The sequence below is a fragment of the Solea solea genome, chromosome 16, assembly GCF_958295425.1.
Source record: "Solea solea chromosome 16, fSolSol10.1, whole genome shotgun sequence".
NCBI lineage: Eukaryota > Metazoa > Chordata > Actinopteri > Pleuronectiformes > Soleidae > Solea > Solea solea.
Window position 1 is genome coordinate 22,623,073 of NC_081149.1, and position 25,611 is coordinate 22,648,683.

A 25,611-nucleotide genomic window follows, 5' to 3' on the forward strand; every position below is an offset into this window, starting at 1 on the left:
TACTGTATAGAAACAGAAATGAGGAGAGAGGGAGACATTAAGTGACATGCAGATACAGTATGTACGGTATGTGCACCATAACCATTTTGCCATCAGGTTTTTATTTATCCTTGCCCTCAGCCTTAGGAGTGACAAAAAAACAGTGTCATTATGACTCGGTTGGTTTCTCTGCTGTTGTGCATGTGACCCATTAGGTAGAAACCAATGCTTTCAAATCTATTATCTATCACGTGACTGTCTTTGCACTATTAAAACTTTTGCTGCTACTTCTTACATTTACACTGTGAACTCCTAGTCTCTTATCGTTTATTTTAGTCTCAGTAAATGCACTTTTTATTTATTGTTCACTTTAGTGTCAGGATATGTCTGTCTTTATGTGTTGTGCCTGCACACTTTACTGTTTTTACTTGTGTCAGAAATGTCTTGTCTTGTCCTCACCGTACGATAGCGTACGTGAGAAGCGTCATTTTGATGACTTTGTATGTCTGGTAGAATGTAGCTGACTTTGATCTACCATCTCAAAATTTGAGACCCATCATGGGTCTTTGCAGCAAGACAACCCGGGTTTGCAACCCAGTCTGAACAAGGGCCTTTCTGCATGGAGTTTCACATGTTCTCCCCATGTGCGCGTGGGTTTTCTCCGGGTTCTCCGGTTTCCACCCACAGTCCAAAAACTTGCAGATTTGGGGATCAGGTAAATTGAAAATCTGTACATTCATTGTCTCCTTTTTCTTAATAACAGATGCAGCAGAAAAATCCACAAACGTATGCAGTTGCCTTCTACCGCCACTTGGTGTCCCCCTAATTCTCATCATTTGTTTCAGGAGTGCAGCTCTCTTTGTTACCCGACTGTCCTTTAATCGAGCACTTCAATAAAACTGTTTTGTAAATGCTACTCAAGTATTTGCCACAAAACACTAGACTATGAAGCTTAATGAAAAATGTATGAATGTTCAAAGTCAGACTACGACACAAACATGGACCAAAAGGATTTCAGTTGATTTTTATTGTGCACACATTTCTTAACAAAAATGTTTAGGCACTGTACCGACTATATTAAAACAACATGGGGCTCACTTATACATATGAACGCATGCATTACTGCTATTATTTGTTCTTGCCTACATAAGGTATATATATATATATATATCTTGATAAAATAGTGAAAACTTTATGATAGTATATAATAGCTATATGATAGTATAGCAGCATAAAGCAGCAGTGGATGTGACGGCACATGCATGCATGTGGCTGCAAGTATAAATGTAGAAAACTATATTCGATACGTGCTGCTTTCAAATATAAATACTGATTTCATGTAACTCTTTAGATTTAAATATTATATAGATTTCTTTTTTTTATAAAACATGCATTTTATTAGTAGAAGAGTCATGTGAAAATAAATGGCCTTAGATTTTAGCTGTGGATACAAAACACACAGAGTATTAAATCAGTGTTTCAGTCATGCAGCCAACAGGTGGCAGTGTTTTTTTTATATATTACTTTTGTTTCCCTCATCTCAGCCACACCTCACCCAGCTTGTGCAGACAAAGACAAACACAGGTGCTTTTTTTTTTTCCTTCTTTTGTTGTCCACACACAAGACATTTGACTTAGTTGATATAAAATATCATGATATGTTCTGATATTACTTATTAGGAGAATCAAGTATATTATATATAAAGTACTAAATATAAGTATTGCACAAATCACAAAACACAGCAAAATACATGTATATGAACAATGTGCAAAAACAGTCATATAATATTCAGTGATATATTATAGTGCTTGGTGTGTTGGTACTAAACTACCCCCCGCCCCCGCCCCCACACTACTCATCACCACCATCACCCCCTGACTGACTCTCCAGAGCAGCACATTGTCTCTCAGCCCAGTCATCCTCCTTTCTCTCCCACCACCGATGACATCATCGTAACCTCGGAGACTCCCTGAATAGTGGGCGACCCAGGAAATGAGGTTACAACTTTGGAATGTGAGCGGGACGACAACAACACCCCCCTATCACCACCAGTGCCCTCACCCCCCACCACCCCTAACCGTCCATCGCTCTCTCCCCTCCCTTTACAGCAGAACAAGGAGGGCCTTCTTCTCCCTCCTGCACGGCCTCGCCTCCCCCTCTCCCTCCATGACTGACGACTCTATTAAGTCTATCAAAAGTCAGAGTAGCTGTAGTTTACTGACCGGAGACTGGGTGATGGAGGTGGGGGTTATTTGGCAGCATCGTCACCCCCCCCCCCCCGCCCCCCCCAAACATCTAACATTTACAAATCCATGAAGATCACTCACTTACTCACTTACCTGAACACACAAATAAACAGAAGTGCAATTTGTCATAGCGTAATCTCTCATTTGAGAGGACGACCAGTATTTGGTCTCTGCGTTTGGTTTGTATGAAAGAGACTCGACAGTGGAACACATGAGGAAGACACTGGACTAGTACCGTTAACATGCCCCATGCTCTGATATGAGGCTGCAGTGATCAGTGACACAGTTTATCCACAGTGAAGTATTTGTTTTTGTTCTAATATTGTTTGTCTGACAGCAGATGGTCATGTGATAAGACATGTGATTGGATTCAAAATTAAAATCCCAATATGGCTTCAGATATGACTGCACTGTGTGATTGTGTTCTGTCACTCGTTTTAAGAGTGGATAGGATGTTCATGAATAATGAATAATGTTTATTTTTTTTGGAAATATGCTTACTAGGTTTCTGGTGGAGACTTGAGGTGAGAACCCCACTCACGCAAACAACACAACCTTTAACTGACTGTTTTTTAATCCCCACCCTAAATCAAAGTACATACTCAAATAAATACAAATAATCACACATTAAACGCCATAAAGTGAACTCTGTTTTACTGTGTAAGAAAGCGCAAGTAGCAAAAGCCCGGGTAATACTGATCATATCAACGGCGGCTCTGTTCAGTTCATGTTAATTGGGACAGTGCGACAGGGGGCCATCATACAGCTAGAGACTGAGACAGCTAAATGGAACTCAGCCATCATTCATTTCATGATTTACACCAGTAATCTGTCTACTGTGAGCTGTCAAAATCTTAGACATCTCCTTGATATGATCCTGTGCGAAGGATGCATTTATGTAAATGAACTTATTTATTTATTTATTTATTTAATACTGAATTTCCACTCTAATCAGTGAACTCTGCAGTTGTTGTTCGATCAATTTGTGCTAAGATCTAAGATAGCATTCTCCCTGTTTCTATTATTTGTGTTAAGCTAAGCTAACTAGCTGCAAGCAATAGCTTCATACTCATCATACACAAGTGAGAGTGTGGCCAATTTCAAATTTCTGACTTAATTCTCCACCAGAAAGTGAATAAGCGTATTTCTAAAAAAAACAATAAAAACATGTAAAGCTGCTTTTCTGGATTTAATTACTCGGTGATGAACCAGCTTCAGTGCTGTGTCTCCACCTCCACCACAGTCCAGTCTCCGGGTGGAGAGCTGCCCTCACTGTCCGGGGAGTAGCTGCTGACGGAGGTGACTGTAGCGACAGGAGGGCAAAACTGTGGCAGCATGTCGGGCCACATGCTGCTCTCCAAGGGGCTGAGGGTGCCCCCTGTCCCCACAGGGAGGAGGAGGAGAGGTGGGCAGCCCCCATCTCCAGACAGCATCAAGGTCTGGTTGATGAGCTGCTGCACCATGTCCACCTTCCTGTTCCATTCCAGATTCTGTGGAGGGACAGGATGCAGCTGCGTATTGACACCGTCAGAGGATGGCACCCTCGTTCCTACCACCTGTTTGTTCCCGTTCTGCTCTTCTCTGGCCTCGCCCTCCTCATCGCTGGTCTCCATGGCTTCGTAGATGGTGCAGAGCCCGGAGGACGGGGAGAGCATGACGCCAGTTGGGCTCCTCCTCAGCTGCTGTTGCTGCTGGATGTGTTTCTGCTGAATACGGTACTGCTGCTCCAGCTCCAGCTGCCACTGAAGAACCTGCCTGCGTTGCTGGTGCTCCTGCTGCTGGAGCTGCAGCTGGAGGAGCTCCTCGCGCTGCATCTCCAGGTGCTTCTGCTGCTCCAGCCTCAATCGCTCCTCCTCCAGCCACTGCTTCTTCTGCCTCTCCTGTTCCTGACGGTGCTGCATCTCTCTCAGCTTCTGCTGGTGCTGTTCCAGCCTCCTCAACTGCTCTCCACCAGCACAACCATCGGTGCCAGTCTCTATTAAAGGAGGAGGAGGTGGTGGTGCGATCTTGGCAAAATGTGCTGCAAGAGTCGGATCAATGGGCCTCCTGTTCCCTGGAACCAATGCCAAGTAGTGGCCATTGGCTATGGGAATGGTGGTACTGTGGTTCTGGTTCTGGTTGTCTTCCTGTGACTGTATTTGCAGCTTCTGGTCTCCGTCCACTGCCTCTCTCTTCTCGTCTCCTGTGAGACAGTCAAGATCACTTGGTGCATCCATTGGCGATGCATGCATCAAACAGTACATGTGGAAGAACAACAAGGGCCAGGAAAAAACGGGGGTTCAGGAGAGTTCTGACATGAGGGCAGAGGTGTGACTCAAAAAGAAAGGGGTTCTTAAAATAAGGGGACATCCATGACAGAGGAATAGTGTATACTGCGACAACAAACCAGGAAACAGGAACACATCATAAGGTGGTAACTGTATGTTTTCTCTCTATTGTGTTTGCTTTACTTCAGTTCATAAGAATAAGTGGAAAACTCTTCTGCTTTGTCCTCCCAGGATGGTTTAGTTGTCATGCAACACACAGATCACACATACACAGTTCACCGACAAGTACTGGAACAGACAAATGAGGACAGGGAATAAAACTCACAAAAACTTTTGTTTTTCTTCTTTTCTTACAAATAACTGTACTTGATAAATGAAAATGTGATAATGCACTTTAGTGTTCGTTTCATTTTGCCTTTAACCAGGAACCAGGATTTAAATAACCTCAAATACAGTACAACGTTTTTAAAAGCAATCTAAGCATTTCCAGGTCCAGGTACAGAGGCGTGTGTAATTTAGACTCATGGGTGTGGATTGTTCTGATGAACAGAAGCAGGCACGAAGGCATGAAAGGGGAGACAAGTGTTTTGTCTCGAGTAAAGACTCATTCATTCATGTGGCCTGTGCAGAAAGGACATGTTCCAGTATGTTTGTGAGCTTAATGTGATGATGATGTGAGCAGCTTTTACCCTTTTCTGAATGTTTAAAGCACTTTTGCAGAGAAATCTTCCCGCCTGACTGCTGGTTATGGTACACTGTGACGTTTTGAGCACTTGAGGTGCTACTAAAATATATTTAAAGAATATTTTATGCATGGGCCTATGGTACCCAATGTGCAAAGAAAGGCAAATAAGACTGCCCGCTTGCAAACATGGGTGTAGATATAAGATTTTTTTGCCTTTGCAAATGTTTTACAAGGGAAAAAAAATACATCAAGTATACAAGTACCTGCGTGTAAGAGAACTCGAAAGGGCATCTTTAAATTAGTCCTACAATGTGATTTTGTTCAGCTCGTGCTGAATCTGAAACGTTTCGATGGCACAGGCATGCTGGAAAACAAGGCACTGGGACACTTTTGGTTTACCTCTTTGGTTTTGACCAAAATCCCACTTGAGATACAACACTGTACAATGTTGCATCGCTTCCTGTTCCTGTACCAGTTATTCCCATGGTGAATATTTTGAGGTACCATGGAAAATATATTGTGCACACACACACACACACACACACAAATACACAAACATGATTCAAACACAGGGACAGTAAGTTCAAACATGCTGGATCCACAGGGAAAATAAGAAACGGGAACAAAATGCCTTGCCACGATGTTTTAATGGAATTTTGAAAGATAACCTAGAGTGAACCATTTACTTATGAACATGACTAGTGTAGAACTGTTTCAAATTCAAGGTAGTACACAGTCTCTTGTTAGTTAAACATGCAATATACTGTTGAAATAGTAAACCAAACGCCCACTATGAAAAAGTTTCAGCGAGTGTAAAGCTGTGATAGCGATGTAGGACAATGCAGGGTCTCATCACATATAATAGACTAGTTGTTAGTCTCTCCTGGAACACTCTTAATCAGCGAACTGAGGCTCAAAGCTTAGCCACTTAAAATTAAAAGCCTGAAACACATACTGTACGTGACTGCACGTTATTTACCTTAACAACCTATGCAAAAGAGCGCACAACCTCTTGGTGCACACATTTAAAAACTTCACCGACTCCTATCTAACACTCCCATACCTACCACAACAAACCTGTCTGGGCCAAACAGCCGCGGGTTAATATCTAGCCTTTATTTTGAAAAGCTTAAAGTCAAGAACACAACCTTTAAAAAGAAGCATGTGACTATCGCTATGGTGCTGTGGAACATGAAGCATGTGTACACAAGGTAGGGAGGACCAGGTTTCAACAGAACAAAACAAACAAAACAACAAATAAGCAAATACAAAAAAAGAAATCATTGACATTTTGTCCGGTAAAAACAGCAGGATAAATACACAATGTCCATTTCCTTCCATCTGTTTTTTTTTGTTTTTTTTGTCCTTTTTCCATTTAAAAGCTCAGTCACATTGGACCAATCAGTCAATACCCCATCAGGGGCTACAGAATATGCAGTGTTACTGAAAAAGAACATTCTACTAGAAAATGGTATTAGCTATTGTACATAAAGGAATTTAAGCCGTACACTCAGAACCATGACCATAACAGTATGAAAGAGGGAGGCTTCATTTAAAAATTGCTACAGTCATTTTTTTTTCCTCATCTCCTTTGTTCATTTTCATGTTTTGAAAATCTTGTCCTACAATCTTACTCCCCTCTTTTTTTTTTTTTTCTTCTATGCCATCTAACTCAATTGGAGAGAAAACAACAGGTAACGGGGGAAGGTTGCGGGGAAAAGGTGCATTCCAGGGGTAAAAGGTGGGGCTTATACGTTACCTGCCAGAAAACTATCAGTTTTATCACAAATAGTTGAGTAGTACGGTGGCTGGCTGTCGTCGGCGTCTTCGGAATCCTGGGCCCCGAAGTGGTGACTTGACTCCGATGGATCGACTTCCCCAAGGTGGTCCACTGCAACCTTTCCCCCCAGCATGTAGTGGTGCTCATCGAACGTCGGTTGGTTTCCTCCTGGAAAGCCCAACGGCATCAGGTCCACAGGTCGCCCCAGCAGGTCCTCTGCCTGGGCAGCGGCAGCAGCTGATGGCAGGGTGAGCTCCTTGATGAGGGAGGGGTCTTTGGCCTCCTCAGGAAGCTGTTCCATGTTCTCTAGGGAAAAGATACCTGGGCTCTTTCCGCAACTTTCGGCCATTGAGTGGGCATTGGAATTGGACGTGGTGCAGTCGAAGCCGTATGATGCCACAGAGTTAGCTGACTGAGGGGTGACCCCGCCTCCATCCTCTTCACCATCACCAGCAGGTGTTCCTGCTGCCTCCTCATCCTCGTCAAGAGAGGGAAGATTACAGGTGGCAGTGGGGCTTTCAAATCCAGCACTCTCGTCCATTCTCATTGCAGCATCTGGGTCGTTTATTTGCATCTCACCCTCTGTGTCACTGGCTTCATCTCCTGAGGTGGAGGGGGAAGACGGGGCTGATGCTGGAGCAGTTGGGGGTCCTGTTCCCAGAACCTCATCAGCAGGGAGTGTCTCAGCCTCCTCCTCTTCTCCATCGCCTTTCTCCAAATGAATTCCCAGGTCTTGGTCCATGTCAGGCTGGACTGAAGCAGGCACTGGGGTCTGCTGCTTGTCTGAATGGGACTCCACACCAGAGCTGCTGTCATAGTCACAGGGTTCCTCTGGTGTGCTTGTCTCACTGCTGCTGTGCGCAGCCAGACCTGGGCCACGGGAATGAGACATGCCTACAGCTGAGGCAGCAAGTAGGTCGTCCTTCATATCCTCGTGGGCTGACTGATGGTGCTGAGGCTCCGACTGAGAAGCAAAAGAGGGGGCACTGGTGTCCAAACATGTCTGAGCGGGAGACTGAGTTGGTGTTTCAGATTCAGCTGCGCCATGGTCTGACACAGGACTGGGAGATGACATAGCGAGGAGTGAGGCTGGTTGACCCCAGGTATCAGAGAAGGGGTTAGTCTCGCTCCAGGAACAGGCTGGGGGCACAGAAGGCTGAGGGACAGAGCGATTGAGGTTGTCTAAATGCTCCTCCTCATTGAAGTCGTCTTCGTCTACATTCTCACAGCTCTCGGTCACACCTTCGCTGTGCATTTCTACATCGTCATCATCTTCCTCATCACGCTCCTGCTGCTGAAACACCTTGTGGTGCTCCTCTATTCTTTCTGAACTCAGGTCCATCTCATCAACCCGCTCATCCTCTTCATCCTCTTCATCCTCCTCCTCGTTGGCCAGGGTTTCTACGTTGGGAGAGCCCATGAGATTTCCATCTCCCTCAGAGCCACGGAGACTTGAGTCGACCAGGGCATCTGAGCTCTGCGTGCCCTCTAATATCGCTGTGTGCAGGGTGCTACTCAGGTCAGAGACTCCCTGCTGCCGACTGCTGGTACAGCTGCTCACATCCTCAGAGTCCATCCCTGACAAGAAATCGTCACCGTGCCAACCCGCTGAACTGCCAAATGCTGGGGAGCAGACTTGGAACTCCTCAGAGGGCTGGGACATGCTCATCTCAGTGATCATGGATGAAGGCTGATGGCCTAGTCTCCTCTGTTCCTCATCTTCATCCTCTTCCTCCTCCTCATCGTCATCATTGATCTCCTCATCGGCCTTTTCTACTGCCACCTCCTTTTCATTAGGTGAGAGGAGGTCCCTGAATGTGTCATCATCCATGGGCAAAGTGCCCAACAAGTGGGGTTGTGCCATCATATGAAAGGCCTCTGCAGATGGAGCTGTGGGAGGAGACATTAACAGGTCCTTCTCTTCTTCTTCCTCCTCCTCCTCGTCCTCCTCTTCCTCTTCTTCTTCTTCTTCTTCATCTTGTTCTTCCTCCTCCCTTGTATCATATGCAAAGTATCCTTTATCTTCCTTTCCCTCTTCTATCTGGAAGCTCATCATATTGACTGCACTCTGAGAAGCAGTATCAGACGAGGCCAGGTGCTGGTTCTCATCCATAGGATCAGACTGAATGTACACGTCCTGCAGAGAGGAAGCATTCTGTGGCTCTCTGACAGGAGAAACAGGGCCTGGAGGGGAACAAGGAGGAGACATGACAGTAGTTCCCAAGGAAGTAACTGAGTCATTGGCAGACTCCTCAAAGTGGAACTGATCCAACTGGGCTGACAGCTGATCGCTATAGGGTAGTTCATGGACTGATTCAGCACCAAATTCTGCCTCTCGCATTTGGTATGGGCTTGGTTCTCGTACAGGCTCTGGTGTTGGCTCCCGCATGGGTGCTGGTGTTGGCTCCCACATGGTTTCTGGTGTTTGCTCTCGTACGGGTTCTGGAGTTGGTTCTCGTAAGGGTTCCGGTGTTGGCTCTCGTAAGGGTTCTGGTGTTGGTTCACGCATGGGTTCTGGTGTTGCTTCTCGTATGGGTTCAGGGGTTGGTTCACGAATTGGTTCAGGTGTTGGTACTCGTATGGGTTCAGGCGTCGATTCACGCATTGGTTCAGGTGTTGGTACTCGTATGGGTTCAGGCTTCAATTCACGCATTGGTTCAGGTGTTGGTACTCGTATGGGTTCAGGCGTCGGTTCACGTATTGGTTCTGGAGTTGGTTCACGTATTGGTTCTGGAGTTGGTTCACGTATTGGTTCTGGAGTTGGTTCACGTGTTGGTTCTACCACTTGTGCAGGAGCTGGTTCTGCTGTCGGCTCTGCAGTTTTTTCTTGTACTGCTTCAGGAGTTGTAGCAGGTTGTTCCATAGCTGGTACTTCTGGCCCAGCAAGGGCTGCTGCTGCAGAAGCAATAGCTGCTGTAGCTGCTACAGCAGCAACAGTTTCCTTTACAGGTTCACCAATAGCTGCTGCTTTGGGTCCACGTTTCACGGGCATTGGGGTGCTGCTGCCCACAGTTTTCTTGGGACTGGAGGGCTTGGCTTTGGGGCCAGGTGCCTTTGAAGCATCCTTAGAGGGTGTGGGTTTACTCTCTTGTGTTTTTGGGCGGTTTGGTGTCTTTGTTTCCGCAACCTTGGTAGTAGTAAGCTTTTTGGTAGCAACATCTGGCCGTGTTGCTGATTTGGGGGTCTCTGATTTTACTGGCTTTGTCGTGGATGCAGGGCGGGTAAGGGGAGAATTTGTAGGCTTTTTGGCTGCTGGGGTTGCAGGTTTGGTAACATCTAGATGAAAACAAAGCACAAAAAAGGGTCAAACAGTGCCACTATGAAACTTGAACACAGCATTTTTAAATACACAAAAAACAAAACCGTTAATATATAATGTCTTACTTTCTACTGTTACTGTTTAATGTTTAAGAACACTTTAGCATTCATGCTCATGAAATCATCTTTTTAATACCTTTTTTCAAAGGGGTGGAGCTTTTTGATGATTGCAGTGTTGGAGGTTTGCCACCAGAGGGGGTAGAGGAGGTTGGTTTGGAGGCAGGAGTCTTAGTGGTGGAGGGGGTTTTAGGAGTGGCAGGTTTGGCTGTAGCTGAGGAGCTCTTGGTGGTTGTTGAAGAGGGTTGCCGGGTTGACCCAGTGGCTGGACGAGATGATGCTGGAGTGCCAGTTGTTGACCTGATGATAAAAGACAGTGGAAATGATTATTATTTACAGCATAGAGGTCTATGCACGTGGGCTTCCTAGATAGTTAGTCTCTCAAATTCCCAACTGATTGACCAAAACAGGAGAATGATTTTCATATTTACTAAACCCAACAGATGAAGATTAATTGAAAGTGACTCATGAATTTAAGTTGTTAAGCCTCTCACATCTAGGTTTTTCTAGGGTTTATAGATTGTTCACCTTGTGAGGAGAAAACGGACCATTCTTAATGTGTACACTGGCAGGCAAAGCTCTGAATAACCTTTCACAGCCCAAATTAAATAAGACATTACCCTCGCAAAGTCAGAAGGGCAAATGCAAACACCACCTTATAGCAGAGTGTATAATGTTCAAAACTATCCCCTATACATGGGGAATATTATTGTTTCTTGCTGCTCTCTATTATACTATACCTTACAGCATATTTGGAACAGCATTTTCTAGTACTGCGGTGAGTCTATCTGCATCTGAAACAGTAGTGACAACAGGCCCAGAACCGGCTCACACCTCTACATCCCCATGACAAAGTCTCCTGAGGGCTTATGAAGACATTTTGGAACATGAGTCACAACGGACGCCAGAAATGCACCTAAACCCCTAGTCAACCCTGTCCCCGATCTCTTGTCTGCACACCATCCCCACACGAGAATGACACTGGTATCAGCTTGCCTGCTCTGGCGGCCTGCCTGGCCCAGAAACTGACTTCACTGCCCCATTTGAGCAAAGTAACCTACATCTAGTAGTCCTGACAAGGCTGTGGTGTGTAATCTACTGGGCCAACGCTACACTAACTGCCTGTTTCTAAATAAAGAATCGAGTTAGCACTAGCAGAAAGAGAGCAGGGGATGGGAGGGAGGTATAGAGAGATAGAGAGGAGATGGCTATAATCTTTAATAATGAAAGAAGAACAAAAATAACTTCAATGTGTGAGGCCAGTGGGGTAGGGTGTGCCATCAACAACCTGGCAAATGTAATGGAATACTGTTTGGTAACATGAAATGAGATTAAAGCCGGTGAAGAACGAGTGGCAACACAATAGGGGCGTGGCCATGTCAGGAGGTCAGACCAGCCTTAAGAGTTAATCCACATAATTTATAATTGGCTTGAAGGCAGTGAAAGGTGTGTTACTGATATGGAGATTGTAGGATCATGTCTGAATAGTTTTACCCAATAATAAAACCCTTCAGGTTATGCAAAACCACTGACTCATCCAAAGACGCACTGACTTTTATGTGGAGGAGCTTGTGTTTACTGGAAAATGAGAAAGTGCTGATGTGAACATCTAAACGTGCTCATGCACTAATAAAACCTTATTATAAAGACAGTACAAGAAGACAGACAAAAATGATTATTATTAGCTGGCAGGGATAAACTGGAAGCTCACACCAAAGTAATTTATTCTCAACAGCATGGTCTCCAACAACACTTTATCTTCTGAGCTTAGAGAGTTGTTCAGATTTTATTTGATGCATAATGTTATAAATACAAATGTATATATAAACCTACAATTTTGAACAAAAATGTGAAAAGATGAAATGAGAATAAGTTATGTGCCACCTAAATTAGAGAGGCAAATATATGCGAAGAATTACAGGGAGAGGACGATAAGAAGAATTAAGAGATACAGTGAGTGGCAATAAGATGGTGAGGAGATACAGTATTTAGAGAGAGAGAGAGAATTCCAAATATTCTGTCTGATAAAAGGAATATCGGTAATTCAGGAAGGCAGGAGTGCTTTAGGGAGCAATGTAATGGAACATACATGAGGGAGAACGATAGGAAAAGGGAAGCGGATAATACTCATCCGATTACATATTATCTTATAACAGTGTCTCACTCTGTACAGTTGAATAATTACTGCAGTATTTAAGAGAGCAGGCCACAGTAAAATGAGATCGTATCAATTTTAGATGAGAGGTGGTTTGACAACATTTTGATGTATATAAAAACAACAACGCAGTGATGCAAATATGCCTGAATTGTTTTAAGCCTCGATTCATTCTGTAATTAATCTCATTGTAAGCGCTGATGACAAAGCACACTGTAGTGGGTGTTTGAGTCTTTAAATGAAGCCACTTTGTGTTGAACTTGATGAGCAGCTTGTATCAAAGCGGGGATAAAAGTGTTCACCACAGGCCTCGCTGAGAGAAAAGCTATAAATTACAACACTATAAATTAGGGTTAAAGCAAATGGTGAACACAATGCCCTGAAATGCAGTGGTGCTGAAACATCACATCACTCTGACAGTTACTTGCTACAGGCGCCCCTGACGTACACAGCTATGTACTCCCCCATCAATCTAGTTTTTTTGGAGCTGCTGCACATTTCCTCAAACCTCGCCGCTGAGGAAGGATTAGTACGTGTGACAACATGGTTGCCTCCTGGTGCTGATTTGTTAAAAGATACAAGAGGCTATGATTCAAATCACAAGATGGACTATAACAGGGGGTTAATGAGTAAGCAGGGGCTAAGCAAGCATACAGGCAGACATGCTGCCTGCAGCAAAGATGACACGCTTTGGTAGGAGGACCTCCCTCTTCTTAAGATGATGCCATCTTAATTAAATGGCAAAGACATTTAAGGCAGGATTTCAATATGGGTTACATTCTCCACGGGAAAGATACAGTTCTGTTTATTCATTTTACTGTAGAATGATCAGAAGTCACTTCTCAAAATACAAATGAATAAAATAAAAGTTGTCAGATATTTTTCTTCTATTGGCTACATCAAATGCAAGGCACAATCAAGCCTTTTGTGGAGACTGTACAAAATACTGAAGACACAATTGTTACTAATTTATTGCATTCTCATTAATCAAAGAGGAGATGCAGACACACTCAAATATTTAGAGTTGAGAGGATTTATTTTTATCCAAAAGAGGTAAAAACTCAAAAACGGGAGGATTTATTCATAATAAATATATAATAACATTTGCATTAATGTTAATGTTTAGAAAATAGAGCAGTACTCATTTTGACAACGTTTTTACTTGTTACCCGTTTCTATCATGTCTGTCACATGGGTGTCACAGGGGTGAAATATGTGGTGAACACGCCCATAAACACACCCTTACAATCACAAACCTTTGTCACAAACTCTGAAATACACACCCGCCTCCTTCTGTCCTTCCCTTCCTCCTAAATCCATTTGGTAATTGGCTCTTTGGCTTCACCCTTATAAAACCCTGGCAGCAGAAAACTGCATCACAGAGTCATTGACCACACCCAGGACTGAACAGAAGATTTACAGGCTGCGCAACATGTCGCCGTCCTCATGCTGGGCAACTGATCAGTATCTGGGGCAAGAACCCAGACAACACACACACACACACACACACACACATACTAACACACAAACACAGACACTAACATCAGTGCTGGACCATTACATGAGCAGTAATTTGTTAGATCATGAAGAGGGTTGCATTCAACCCACTGCAGTAAAAATTTATCATCCCCGAGGGACCATCGATGAAGAAAACAGCATGACTAATGTGGGAACATGAGAGGCTCGGTGGATGGCATGAGAAACAGAACGCCACCTGATCGCCCGGCAGTCAGTGTCACATCTTCACATCTGAATGTGTGCAATAAGGACAGAATATCCTTGCTCTGTTCTCTCTCTCATCTATAAAAGGCCAATATTTCCCTTGAGTTTCAGACAGAGATGCCCTCTGACATGCACAGTATGTATATTTGGCAGCAGTTATAGGAGTTCAGTGGGGGCACATGACTTATTCATCCATGTAGCTTCCATACTCCACATCCACAGTGTTCTTCTTTTTTCTTTTTTCTTTTTAACATCACTCTGCTGCATTCACAGACAGCAGGGCCGCTTGGAGGAAGCGGCTTGGCAGTGTGTGCACATGAACCACGTGTCCCGCGCTCTGGCACGTGCGCCTCTCCCCTCCCCCTTTACCTCCACATCGTACTGAGCATTATACCGGCAAATGAACACACGCTCTGCATTCTGACTGCATGCTGCTCTTACTATACAGGCATCCACACACAGTATGTGCACACTCTGAAGAATCTACAGTATTCACTGTATAGCAAATGCACAGATTGCTGTGCAGTCCTAATGAGATGCTGCGTACCAGTCACCAATTATCTACACAAAACTAGGCATGGCTGCATCTATCAATTCCAATATAGTCTTTACCTCTTTTAAACGACTTGGCTGTTAATAAAACAACCTTACCTCCTATAATCAGCCATTTAAAAAACAAAACGCTCCAACTGAGAGCCCACACTCATGTTCACGTCACATGACTGTGGTGGCAGATACTGTGTCTATTTTACAGCACGTTGCCTAGAGCTGAAACAATTACTTGATTAATCAATTACTAAATTAATCGTCAACTATTTTGATAATCGATTTGAAGCTTTTATCATGATTAAAACAAGAGTTTGTGGACAAAACAAGACATTCGAGAACATCATCATTTCCAGGTTTGACAAACACTGATCAACATTTTATAACGTTTTCCGACATTTTATGGACCAAACGATTACTCGATTAATCGGCAGATTAATCGATGATGAAAATAATCGTTAGTTGCAGCTCTAATGTTGCCTGTGTTTAGTGAAGCATTTACATATTTTAGGTTTACAGATTGCACAATCTGGTGTCATTTCCAGTGACTTTGGCCAATATCTATGGCTATACTGTCAGTTTTAGTTACATGATAATAATACATTTAAATACTTGTTAGCTTATTTATTGGTGTACTCATCATATTACTGTGTGCACCCCCCTGTGACTTATGTACCATGACGGTGCGAGACAAATACACAGTATTGAGTATTGTTTCCGATCATCAGCGCACAAAAACAAAATCATCTCTGCAGCTGGCTCCCCAAAAACATTTTTAAATATTCATGCACTCATGCTGACACATTAACTCTTACATTACTGCATCGCTCACAGACAACAATTTGGTTTAGTTCTCCATGTGCACACTCATCATACTCGAATGTTTTCGGTCACGATCTGCATGCTGAGGGCAATCATTGTGAAACAACAGGTGCAAACAGGTGCAAACATGCACAACGCTGCATGAAGATTACATTAAGAAGTGCTGCGGCAACACAAAGACACAAACACTGAGGAAAAACAACATTAATACTTAATAGAATGAACCTAAAGGGAACAAATGTAGGCATATCCATGTATACTGCATGCACTTACACCAAGTATAAGCTCTTTATTCTGGTTGTTTATGTACACAATTGCATTTAGTTTTTTTGTTACAAAGAAAAAGTTTCAAAACTAAGATTTCTTTTTAATTTATGTGAGACTTTAAGTAACCTGTCAGAGGTTTTCTTTTAAACGAGAGTGGCTGTGCAGCTGGACAAAGAATGGGCTGTAATAGCCACTGGCAACAATATGTAAAAGTAAAAGAAAATCTAATTTAATTTGCTTAAACCTGTAGCTGAATAGAAGAACAAAACACCCGTGAGTGGCTTTAATTTGAACGGATGTCACTTAGTGAACCTGCATTTCCTCTGCACTCTTATTGCTCTGATAAGTTGAACCTGCTGCAGATGGAATTAAATCAATTGAGCCATATAGTGACACTAAGTATATTGATAGACCAGCTGTGTGTGTGTGTGTGTGTGTGTGTGTGTGTGTGTGCATGTGTGTATCGCAGCAACAGGAGAAGTGGGGGGCATCTGTTGGGGTCTGAATAAAGATTTGAACGAGGTAAGAAAAGGGCAAAATCTAATTAAAGTAGAAATTTATGGCCCTGTCAAAGCACATCACATACACTAATGCTGATGTGCACACACACACACACACACACACACTTAACAAAGTCTGCCTTCAAGCGTACATGGGGCTGTCAGATGAGCCTATCATCAGTAATGGTTATACCTCTCACATGGGGATTCGTATATAGGTCTACTGCAGTAAAATGCTTCCCTGGGCTTCACAACCAATGAATAGAACACACTTAACTGACTCAAACACTGAACAAGAATATTGCAGATTAAGCTCTTAAAAACACAATAATAGTCTGATTTCAAACTGATTATGACGATCAGTTACGGTTTCATTTCAGCTCAGTCTTAATAAATTTGACCACGTAACCTACTTTAGTCTATAATGTACTTAAAACGTATTTCCATCCACTTCAATGTTTCCCACAGAATTCATTCAAACTATGGCAGTAACAGGGAAACATGTCCATTTGTAAAAGGTAGCCAGAGAGTAAAAGAGAAGCACGCTGCGAACCACCACCACAGAGGTAGGACGTCTGATTGTCTATGTGGCCAGTAAATGCTCTGGATCCTGGATGATAGCATGAGTGAGTGAGCACAATCAATTTGCGCTGCAGCTTTTTAACACTAAGTTAGAGATATATTATGTTACTATGACAAGTGTAAAAAAGAAAATTAGAGTGTGGAGAGCTTCCATTATGTATAATACATGGAAAACACTGCAACTGTTATGTCACAAAATTACGTTTTCATGGTTGGCTGCAGTTGAGTCCAGTTGAACGTGACAAAATTGTGACAGTTGTCAGTGATTTCCGATAAAACGAATTAAGTTCACACAATTGGCGTTCTGTGCTGCAGTGCGGATTACCTGCATGCCCTCGTGTAATGCCGTTTAATTAGGTGTTGGCACATCAATCATTGTATAAAACTGTAATCTGAGTATAATCTCTGCAGTCCAACTGCTACCCATGGCACGTGGAGTGTGAAAGAATGGGGTTAGGACGTAGGGAGCACCTTGCTTTCAGGTCGGAGCAAGCACCTTTTATGTTAGTCAATGAATAATTACTTCGTGTAATAACTAAATGAAAAAACAGGAAAGTATGTTAGGAGGATAACCCTTCAAAAGACATTATCTACAACACTTGGATTGGAATTATCAGAGCTCTGATAAGAGGTGACCCAACCATGTGATGGTAACATGGTAGATAAAACCTTCTTAAAACATCTTAAAGTTGTATGCAAACACCAGTCAATCTCACTGTGATCTGCAGCAGCAGAGCCTTCTCACTAATACAGTGATGTGCGCAATAAGTGCTGCTTCTAAAAGGGCCATTGATGAAAGATTAATATGACAACTAGCTTCACACAGCCTCATCAAATTTGAGAGTATGTTATACTTGTTATATGTTATATGTCCTGTTATATGTTAACAGGAAATAAACGTATCCCCCAAAATGTTGAACGATCTAAAGCCTCTTTCAGTGATTTGCTGCTTCCATTGTCTTTCAAATGCTTTTATTCTCCTGGTTTCTTTTTGTTATGAAACAATTGCTCCAAGAGATCGAAACAGTTTCTCACCGTATCTACATACAGACATACCAACGGGGTGACATAACATATCATCTCATACCATCATGGTGCCAAAACACTGAGGAAGAGAAAGGCTGTTGCATAAACAGATAAACAATAATGCAGCGGCAGGATAAGATTCTTTTAAAAGAACAGCGAATCCTGGAGGCTCCATCTGATCAGGATGCTCACTGCATCCGACAAAGGCTTCATTCAACATCCAAACCCTGGTGGAGCAGCTTTAAGACACCTCAGGACCAAACACCATGGTGAGGAGCTCAGGTGAGGAACACATGTTCACTCAGACACACAAGGAATAAAGAGAATATTCTTGTTCTCAGTTAATTCTCCTAACTGTGCCTCCTCCCCTGTGTAACCCCCACTCCATCCTTATTTGTTTATTAATAATTCTTTAGGATACTTGCTCTGGTGAAACCCCACAAGGCATTTCTCTCAGGCTTGTTCTAACATAGGCGGGTTGTTGGCCTTTCTATGTGGGGGATCTTTGTCCCTCACTCCTTCAGTGAGTTTTCTTCTCTAACAGGGACTTCTTTGAACCTGACGCCAAGTGAGGCCTTTTGACCCATCTGCTTCTCACTGAAGATTTATCATCGTTCTACAATTCCTATCCAGCTATTTATCCGATTCACTGCTGGTATAGATACTAGCTGCATCATAGACACCAGCACTCTCAGCTTTATATTAACATTACACCTACCTGGTTGTCTTGGAAACAGGGGTCTTATCAGGCTTAGGTGAGGCAGTCGAGCTCGGCTTGGTGGGAGTCGCAGATTTGAGCGCTGAGAGGAAGAGGAGATAAGAAGAGGGTAGAAAAATTAAGAATTAGATGAGACAATAACAGTTTCACACACAGTATTATATAGAGTTAGTCACATGTCGTGAATTACAGATTAAGGTCAAGCGCATATATCTTTCATTCAGTGTGTCATATTAGATCTAGGGCAAATAAGTTTCTGGATGAGCAGCAGTCACTCTGGCATGTCTAATACATGTGTTGGATCTATCAGTGTGTAATCACATTACACATTAATAAATCTTCAGAAGACTTGAAGGCTGTGACAACATACCATGCTAGACTTACTATGAATGTGTTTGTCAACAACAACCAACATTGTAATATAAACTTTTGTACTGATCTCAGATTTTTGTCTAGCGATGACATCTTCACCAACCTGGGGGCTTCTTAGCGGCAGGTGCAGTGCTGCTCGTCTTGACACCATTGGCATTTGCTGATGGTGTCTTCTTGGCTGCTGTTGGTCCAGCCCCCGTGGCTTTCTTCTCACCCACTTTGCTCTTGGGGGCCAGCACCGAGGACGTACCTGTTGGTTTTTTGGAGGATGCTAATGTCGGGGTGCTCTTTTTGTCTAGGGAAGGTGTAGGTTTCTTAGCCACTCCATTGGTCTGGGGCTTAGACACGCCATTTGATAGGCGGCTCTGGGTTGTGTTGGGCCGTGAGCCAACTGTGGTCTTTGTTTGGCTGGTGGAGGTGGACGATTTTGTCTTGGGTGTGGCCTTGTTAGTAGTCTTGGCTTTGGAGTCTCCTGAGGTCTTGTTGCTTGTCTTAGCAGGTGGGGTCTCCTTGGCTTGTTCTGGTTGGGGCTTCCCCTGTCCTGCCTCTCCAACAGGCTGCAGGGGCATCTCCTCTCCCACTGGACTAGCTGCCTGGTCGGGCTCCTGTCCAACAGCTGGTGCTGCCTCATTTCCTGGATTTGATTCCAATGCTTCCATTGGCTCCAGTGCTGCCGCGACAACCCCATCCGGCTTCATCTCCCCTTGAGTGGTAGTGGTCCTCTGCAGGGCAGGGCTGATTGACGTGAATCTCACAGGATGGCCACAGGTCTACAGGCTTTCTGGAGACAAGGTCTGGTGAGAGATAAAAGATAATAGACAGTACAACACAGTTAGTCAACAGCAAGACCAGACATGACCAGCTGTTTGCCGTCTCTGCTATTGAAAGACAGCCTCAGGAATGTTGTTGGAAATCAGATAAACTAACGGTTTCAATCTTTCCACAGCTCCAGCAACACACACACACACACTGAAATATATATATTTAAATAAGCAGCTGAATGGTGACGTGCACACAAGCATAAGTGGCCATAAAAATGGATCACTTTCATAAGTCACAGCCTTCAGGATAAACAAACAGATCAACACATTTTTATGATCAGTTGAATGTGTGTGGGATGTCTCAGGGGCCTTAAAAGGAAGAGCTCATGAAGGAAAACATGTCTACTGCAGGAACAACACATTGTACAAATAGGCTTCATTAATTTCAATGCCAACTGCAATTCAGTTGCAAATGGTTCCCTCTGTGACGCCGAAAAGCTCAGTGACACTGACACACTCGTCCAGTGTGGCAAGTAGGGTTTTTTTCTCAGTGTAAACTGAGTGACTAGTGTGGAAGTCCAGTTTTAGGCAAGTGTTATCCTAGACGTTAACACAGACAACTTTCAAATATTAGATTTTTAAATTGATCTAAAAAGAGAAGTAAGGTGAGGAACAGACTTGGACACATATGAGTCAAGTCATGAACAACGAGCCTGAAGTCAGGAAGACAGTTTGACTCATTAGTCATAAACAAAGATGTCCGAGACATGAAATTGGGACATGAAGCATATGAGGCCTGCTAAAGGGCAACCAACTGTGATACAACATCATGCAATACGTTGCCTACATCCATATCAGACAACTGTCTCACATCCCCATTCAGGACCTTTGAAATAAAAAAGGGAGGAGGAGGAAAGAGATTTTTTTTCCAAGTTGGAGGGAGGAAGAGGGGGAGTAGCAGGAAACTGTCCTGTCAAAGTTTACAAACAGAGCAAGGAGTTGGCTGTGCAGGAGGCTCTGGTGAGACAAACTCTGAGGCAACACAGAGGCCGGCCCAGAGGAAGAGGTTTGGCCTATGGAGCATGGGAACAGAATGAGAAGGTGGGACAGTGAGGGACAGAGGGGGAGAAAGGAGACGAGGAAAATAACAAGACGTAAAATGAGCTCACTACTGGCTGAAGACTGCTGGTTGGACTGTAAAATCCAGACATCACTAAGTCGTCCCAGTTTCCACTGACCTAAACTTGTATCCACACACTCACTGTCCTATTTCTAGATTAGGACAGACATCATCTTTGTGCTGCTAGCTTCCTGGAAACAATTCTAACATGCATCATCGTCTTTATTGGCCTCTTCGGTCATCCTTTACTCATTCTCTGAACTAAATCTCACGTCAAAAGGACCTCTTTGATTTCCCACTGATCCTCCCTTTCTCTCGACCACTTTTGCCTCCTTGATTTCGTTCTTCCCCCACACAGCTCCCGCTCTCCTTCCATCCCTCTGTTCTCTGTTTGCCTTTGCACAGATGGCCAGAGCAGCTGAGCTGAGCCAGAGGGGGAATAAGAGACAGCAAAAAAAAAAAAAAAAAAAAAAAAAAAAAAAGTCTACGTATCCCAAACAACACATAAACCCAGACACACACACAGCCAGTGCAACAGGCTGCGACCCAAACCAACCGAAGAGGCTGACAGGGAGGCAACGTGTAGATGCAAAAAGGAGCGACTCATGCCGCACCCGTTCACAAGAGGTTTTTAAATGCCAGTGAGGTTCCAAAATGTGGACAGTTGGTTTAATTGCATTGCAGCTAGTCAAAGCTTTGAGGAGAGGGACTGGTCCAGAGTGTGGGGAAAATGGGAAAATTAGTTTGGGAAATGTCTGTGGGTAATGTTATTCTAAATTAACAGTTTAATATTCTTGGAACTACATGTATTTACTTTCTTCTTAGAAAATACCATATTTACTCTACAGTGATTTGTATACATATGTATATATACATATATATACATACATACACATATATATGTATATACATATAAGTATATACATATATACACATATATACTATATATATATACAGTATATATTATCTAGTCTGCATTGATTATATTGTGCGTACAACTGTGTTTACACAAGACTTCCGTTTTTCCCATGTTCATGAACGCAGCATCAGCTGTCAGTATTGGAATGATGCATCATGCAACATTAGGAGCGAGGGAAATGAAGCAGGAGGCAAACATTGCAGCATGAATGTCAGCCAGAGAACAGCGAGGAGAGGTGAAAATAAAACATTTGAAATACGCTGTGTGGGACCATTTTGGACTAAGCATCGACTACGGCAGCGACGGAGTGAAGCTCTGAAGTTCAGACAGACGAAATAACAAAAGCTACTGGGCTCTTCATAGCACATTTTCTGCTTGTAAGTGTCCATTTATTTTCTAACTAGAAGATAAGTGCAGTGTTTCATACACGTCCCCTGTATGAGAGCCATACAAGCACTCACATACCTGATGAACTGATGAATGTAGTGACTGAGTGTAAGCTGGCTAGGCCCAACATCACAATTCCATTTAGATAATGCACAAAATATTGTCAATGCTGATGAAGAAGCTGATGGACTTGGGCCACCAATAGGGTGTTCTGCTCATATTTGAAACCTTGCAGCTAAGAGGCCAGTCCCAATCAACCCAGCTGGGGAAGGTCAGAATTTCCACAAAAGCACCACAGCTCACCATGGTTTGGTAAGCAAACAGGAGATGCTGGACATACCAAGACATAAGCTAATCGATGACATCTCAACACGCTGGAATACTGTACATGGCACACATGCTTGAATGTTAGGTGGAGCAGCAGCCTGCAATCTACTCTGCATTGATGGACAAGTCAGTGGTCTGTCAAAGGCATCGTTCATGTTACCAAACAGTGACTTAAACTGCTGGAAAAAAAATTCCCCCCCCCGTCTCGATGATCCTGCCTCTCTAGAAAATGATCCTCAAATCCATGGCACATGGAAATGAGGACAGTGAAACCATCAAAGAAGAAAAAAAAAAAGGTACACAGACCCTGACATGTGAGACTATCTTCAGAGAGTTACAGTCCTTGACCCAAAGTTCAAATCCCTGCCTTTCTTGGATGAAATCTCTTGCCTCCAAGGACCTCACCACACACACATTCTAGAGCATAAATGACACATGAGTTTTTATTATTTTTTGCAGTTACTGGCAGTGCAGTGAAGCAGGGGGAGCTGGGCCATCAACAGAACCCCAGAGAGATTCCTCATGCCCCCCCAGAAGAAGACAGTGATGGCAGCGCTATTTTGGGAGCTTTTCAGGACCAGACCCAGCAGTTTCCCCTAAATCATTGACCAGGAGGTCAGCTCATACAAGGCAGAAGACAGCATTCATGTTGATGTTTATTCACTGAAATAGTGGCATGAAAAATGACAGCACCTGTCCTCATGTTGCAGAACTTGAACGACGACATTTCTTCCTGCAACTACCAGTTCCAAGTAAAGCCACTAAAGGCAGAATGAACAGTTTGTTGTGAGCATTTTGTTTGGTATGAAACAGTTAACAAAATGGCCCTTTTATGTAATGCCACTTGTAGCATTACTGTCATTATTTTGCACTTTATATTGTGAAAAGTCATCATCTCTGAATAGAACATGCTACTTTTGCACAAAACAACAACAGAGTACATTGTGGCTGAGAACACTGCAACTGAATTTGACTTTTGACTAATGAGCATACATCACCAGACATATTAGTTACACACACAACAGAAGGAAAAACAGCAGCGTAAAATCAACAACTGCAGAGGAGAATTACATAAATAGATAAATATGAAGGAGGAGTCAACCTGAATGTCTGTGTGATTACTACTGCTGATTTTAACAGTTGTCATGTGCAGCGTTGAATCGTCTTGTCTGACTGTAACAGCACAAGAGCCGGGGACACGCCAGATATCCGGTCATGCATCAAACTCCTACCATTTGATACTTTAAGAGCTCTAATAAAAGTACATCATTGTTTGACTAAGAACCCATTTTAAGCTGCTAACGCAGGAGACAACCACGCAGTGAAGCAGGAATTAAAGCTGCCTAATCATCATCTCCTCCTCTTTCTTTCAGTCCCTCTTCCCACAGTAGATTAAAGCATCTGGCTGGGCTGTTCATCTGACTGCTGTTCTTAATAGTGCCCTACATTAATGTGTGTGGGTGTATGTGTATCTGCACACACATGTGTTGGTCAGAGTGATAAATCCAGATTGCACACCCACTGCCAGAGGAACATTTCTCTCTCCCGCAAGTCTCCAGACAGCTGTGAGATTGCACTTCTCGCTCTGGCTCTATTGCTCATTTAGCCGGCCCTGCATCACTTGGACCATCAGTCAGCGGTGAGCATAAACAGGCTTCACACAAGGACGGGAACCCACTTTTTCATCTCGTCTCCACAGAAACTGAAGGTGAACCAAGCTGCATGTGGGCTTGTTCACGGCAGCAGACAAAAAATTATCAATTTTGCAACCTATTCTCTAAACTATTGGGCTTCTATGGTTTTAACCCAATTTCTAAAGAGCAATGTGAGTTCTTCATGCGTAAAACAGACCTAATTCTTTGGTTTAAGGCACCTTAAGACACCTTGGGTATGTTATATTACGGCAGCTTTATATTGTATTAGATTCCATTGCTAATTACTGCAGGTAACCCAACTGAAGATTCAGTTGGGAGTCTTCAGCCCACTAATACTAATTACAGGTTTTCATTAACCTAATTAGATTGAGGGTAGTTAAAGGGACTGACGGGGCTGTTACTACGAGATCAAGCAGTAAATAAGTCTATATCCAGTGTGAATGATAGTCTGGATGATGGTTTTTACTGCGGTTATATTAGCCAAGCACTTGTAGTCAACCAAACTGACATGAATAAATCAGAATGAATCAAGTGTGGCATTAAAGCTGCGGTTTATTTAAATACTTTAGGATAAGTGTTACATTTTAAGATATCCCACAACACTTTGTCCAATCGCCAGCTAGCACAAGCTCCTCTCGGCTCGTGTTAGGCAGTTTGTCAGTGGCTACATTTCTCCTCTTGTCAAACGCGTTCATGGCGTAACATAGGGAGGAGTAGAGAGGGGAATGTTAACTGCAGCAACTGAGAGGAGGATAGCCTAAAGACGACATAGCTGACAGAAGCTGGTTTTCAAGGTAAAATTCACACTACACCCAACACGTAGGCTTTCCTCTAAGAAACAAAGGAAAAAAACACATATTGGCTCTAGGAAATCCACTCCAACACCAACCAAGGTTTTGCCAAGGCTACAAGCCAGCCTGCAACGCACAAACAGGCATTTTCAACCCATGTGGGACAAAATGAAATCAATGACCTGAGACATAATGGTCTGTGAGTTTGCGCACAATTTCCTGAAGCAGATTCTAGACAGATGGCTTTGTCGGCTACATTAAGCTCATTTCAAAACATGTGTGATTTTCAGCACCAATCACTGTGTGAAATGTTTAGAGCATAAAATTGCTTTAATCTGAAAATAATTTCCTGGCCAACCTACCTCCAACGACACAGCTGGACAGCGTCTATCAGCTGCCCCGAGCTCCTGTGGTCTAAACAAAACACACACATGCACTGTCAATGTGTCAATACCTGATTCAACAGGCTGGGGTTGTTATCACCACTATTCAGCTAAAAACAATAGTTGATTTAATCAGAGCTGTGTGGTAGCAAAGTGCGAGTCTCTGCTGTTTTGTTGTTTTTAGCCGATTTTCACTGTAAACTTCTGAATGTAGTTAACTTTGCAA

At 43.3% G+C, this 25,611-nt stretch overlaps 2 protein-coding genes across 3 annotated transcripts in view; both read right to left on the reverse strand.

The window, feature by feature from the left end:
• Positions 1-2,917: 2,917 nt before the first annotated feature.
• LOC131475679 (uncharacterized protein DDB_G0285291-like) lies at positions 2,918-5,388 on the reverse strand. Its single transcript, XM_058653944.1, has one exon. It carries the CDS (start codon positions 4,466-4,468, stop codon positions 3,440-3,442), a length of 1,029 nt encoding a protein of 342 aa, XP_058509927.1. The 5' UTR covers positions 4,469-5,388; the 3' UTR covers positions 2,918-3,439.
• Positions 5,389-5,805: 417 nt separating this feature from the next.
• Positions 5,806-25,611, reverse strand: part of prr36b (proline rich 36b) — a 29,411-nt gene continuing 9,605 nt past the window's right edge. For both annotated transcript variants that reach the window (XM_058653237.1, XM_058653238.1), the window contains exons 2-5: positions 19,146-19,836; positions 18,671-18,752; positions 10,412-10,632; positions 5,806-10,233 (exon numbers count right to left, since the gene is read on the reverse strand). In XM_058653237.1, the coding sequence (XP_058509220.1) occupies positions 6,926-10,233; positions 10,412-10,632; positions 18,671-18,752; positions 19,146-19,740 (4,206 nt within the window). In that variant the 5' untranslated portion in view covers positions 19,741-19,836 and the 3' untranslated portion in view covers positions 5,806-6,925. The remainder of the gene's footprint in view (positions 10,234-10,411; positions 10,633-18,670; positions 18,753-19,145; positions 19,837-25,611) is intronic.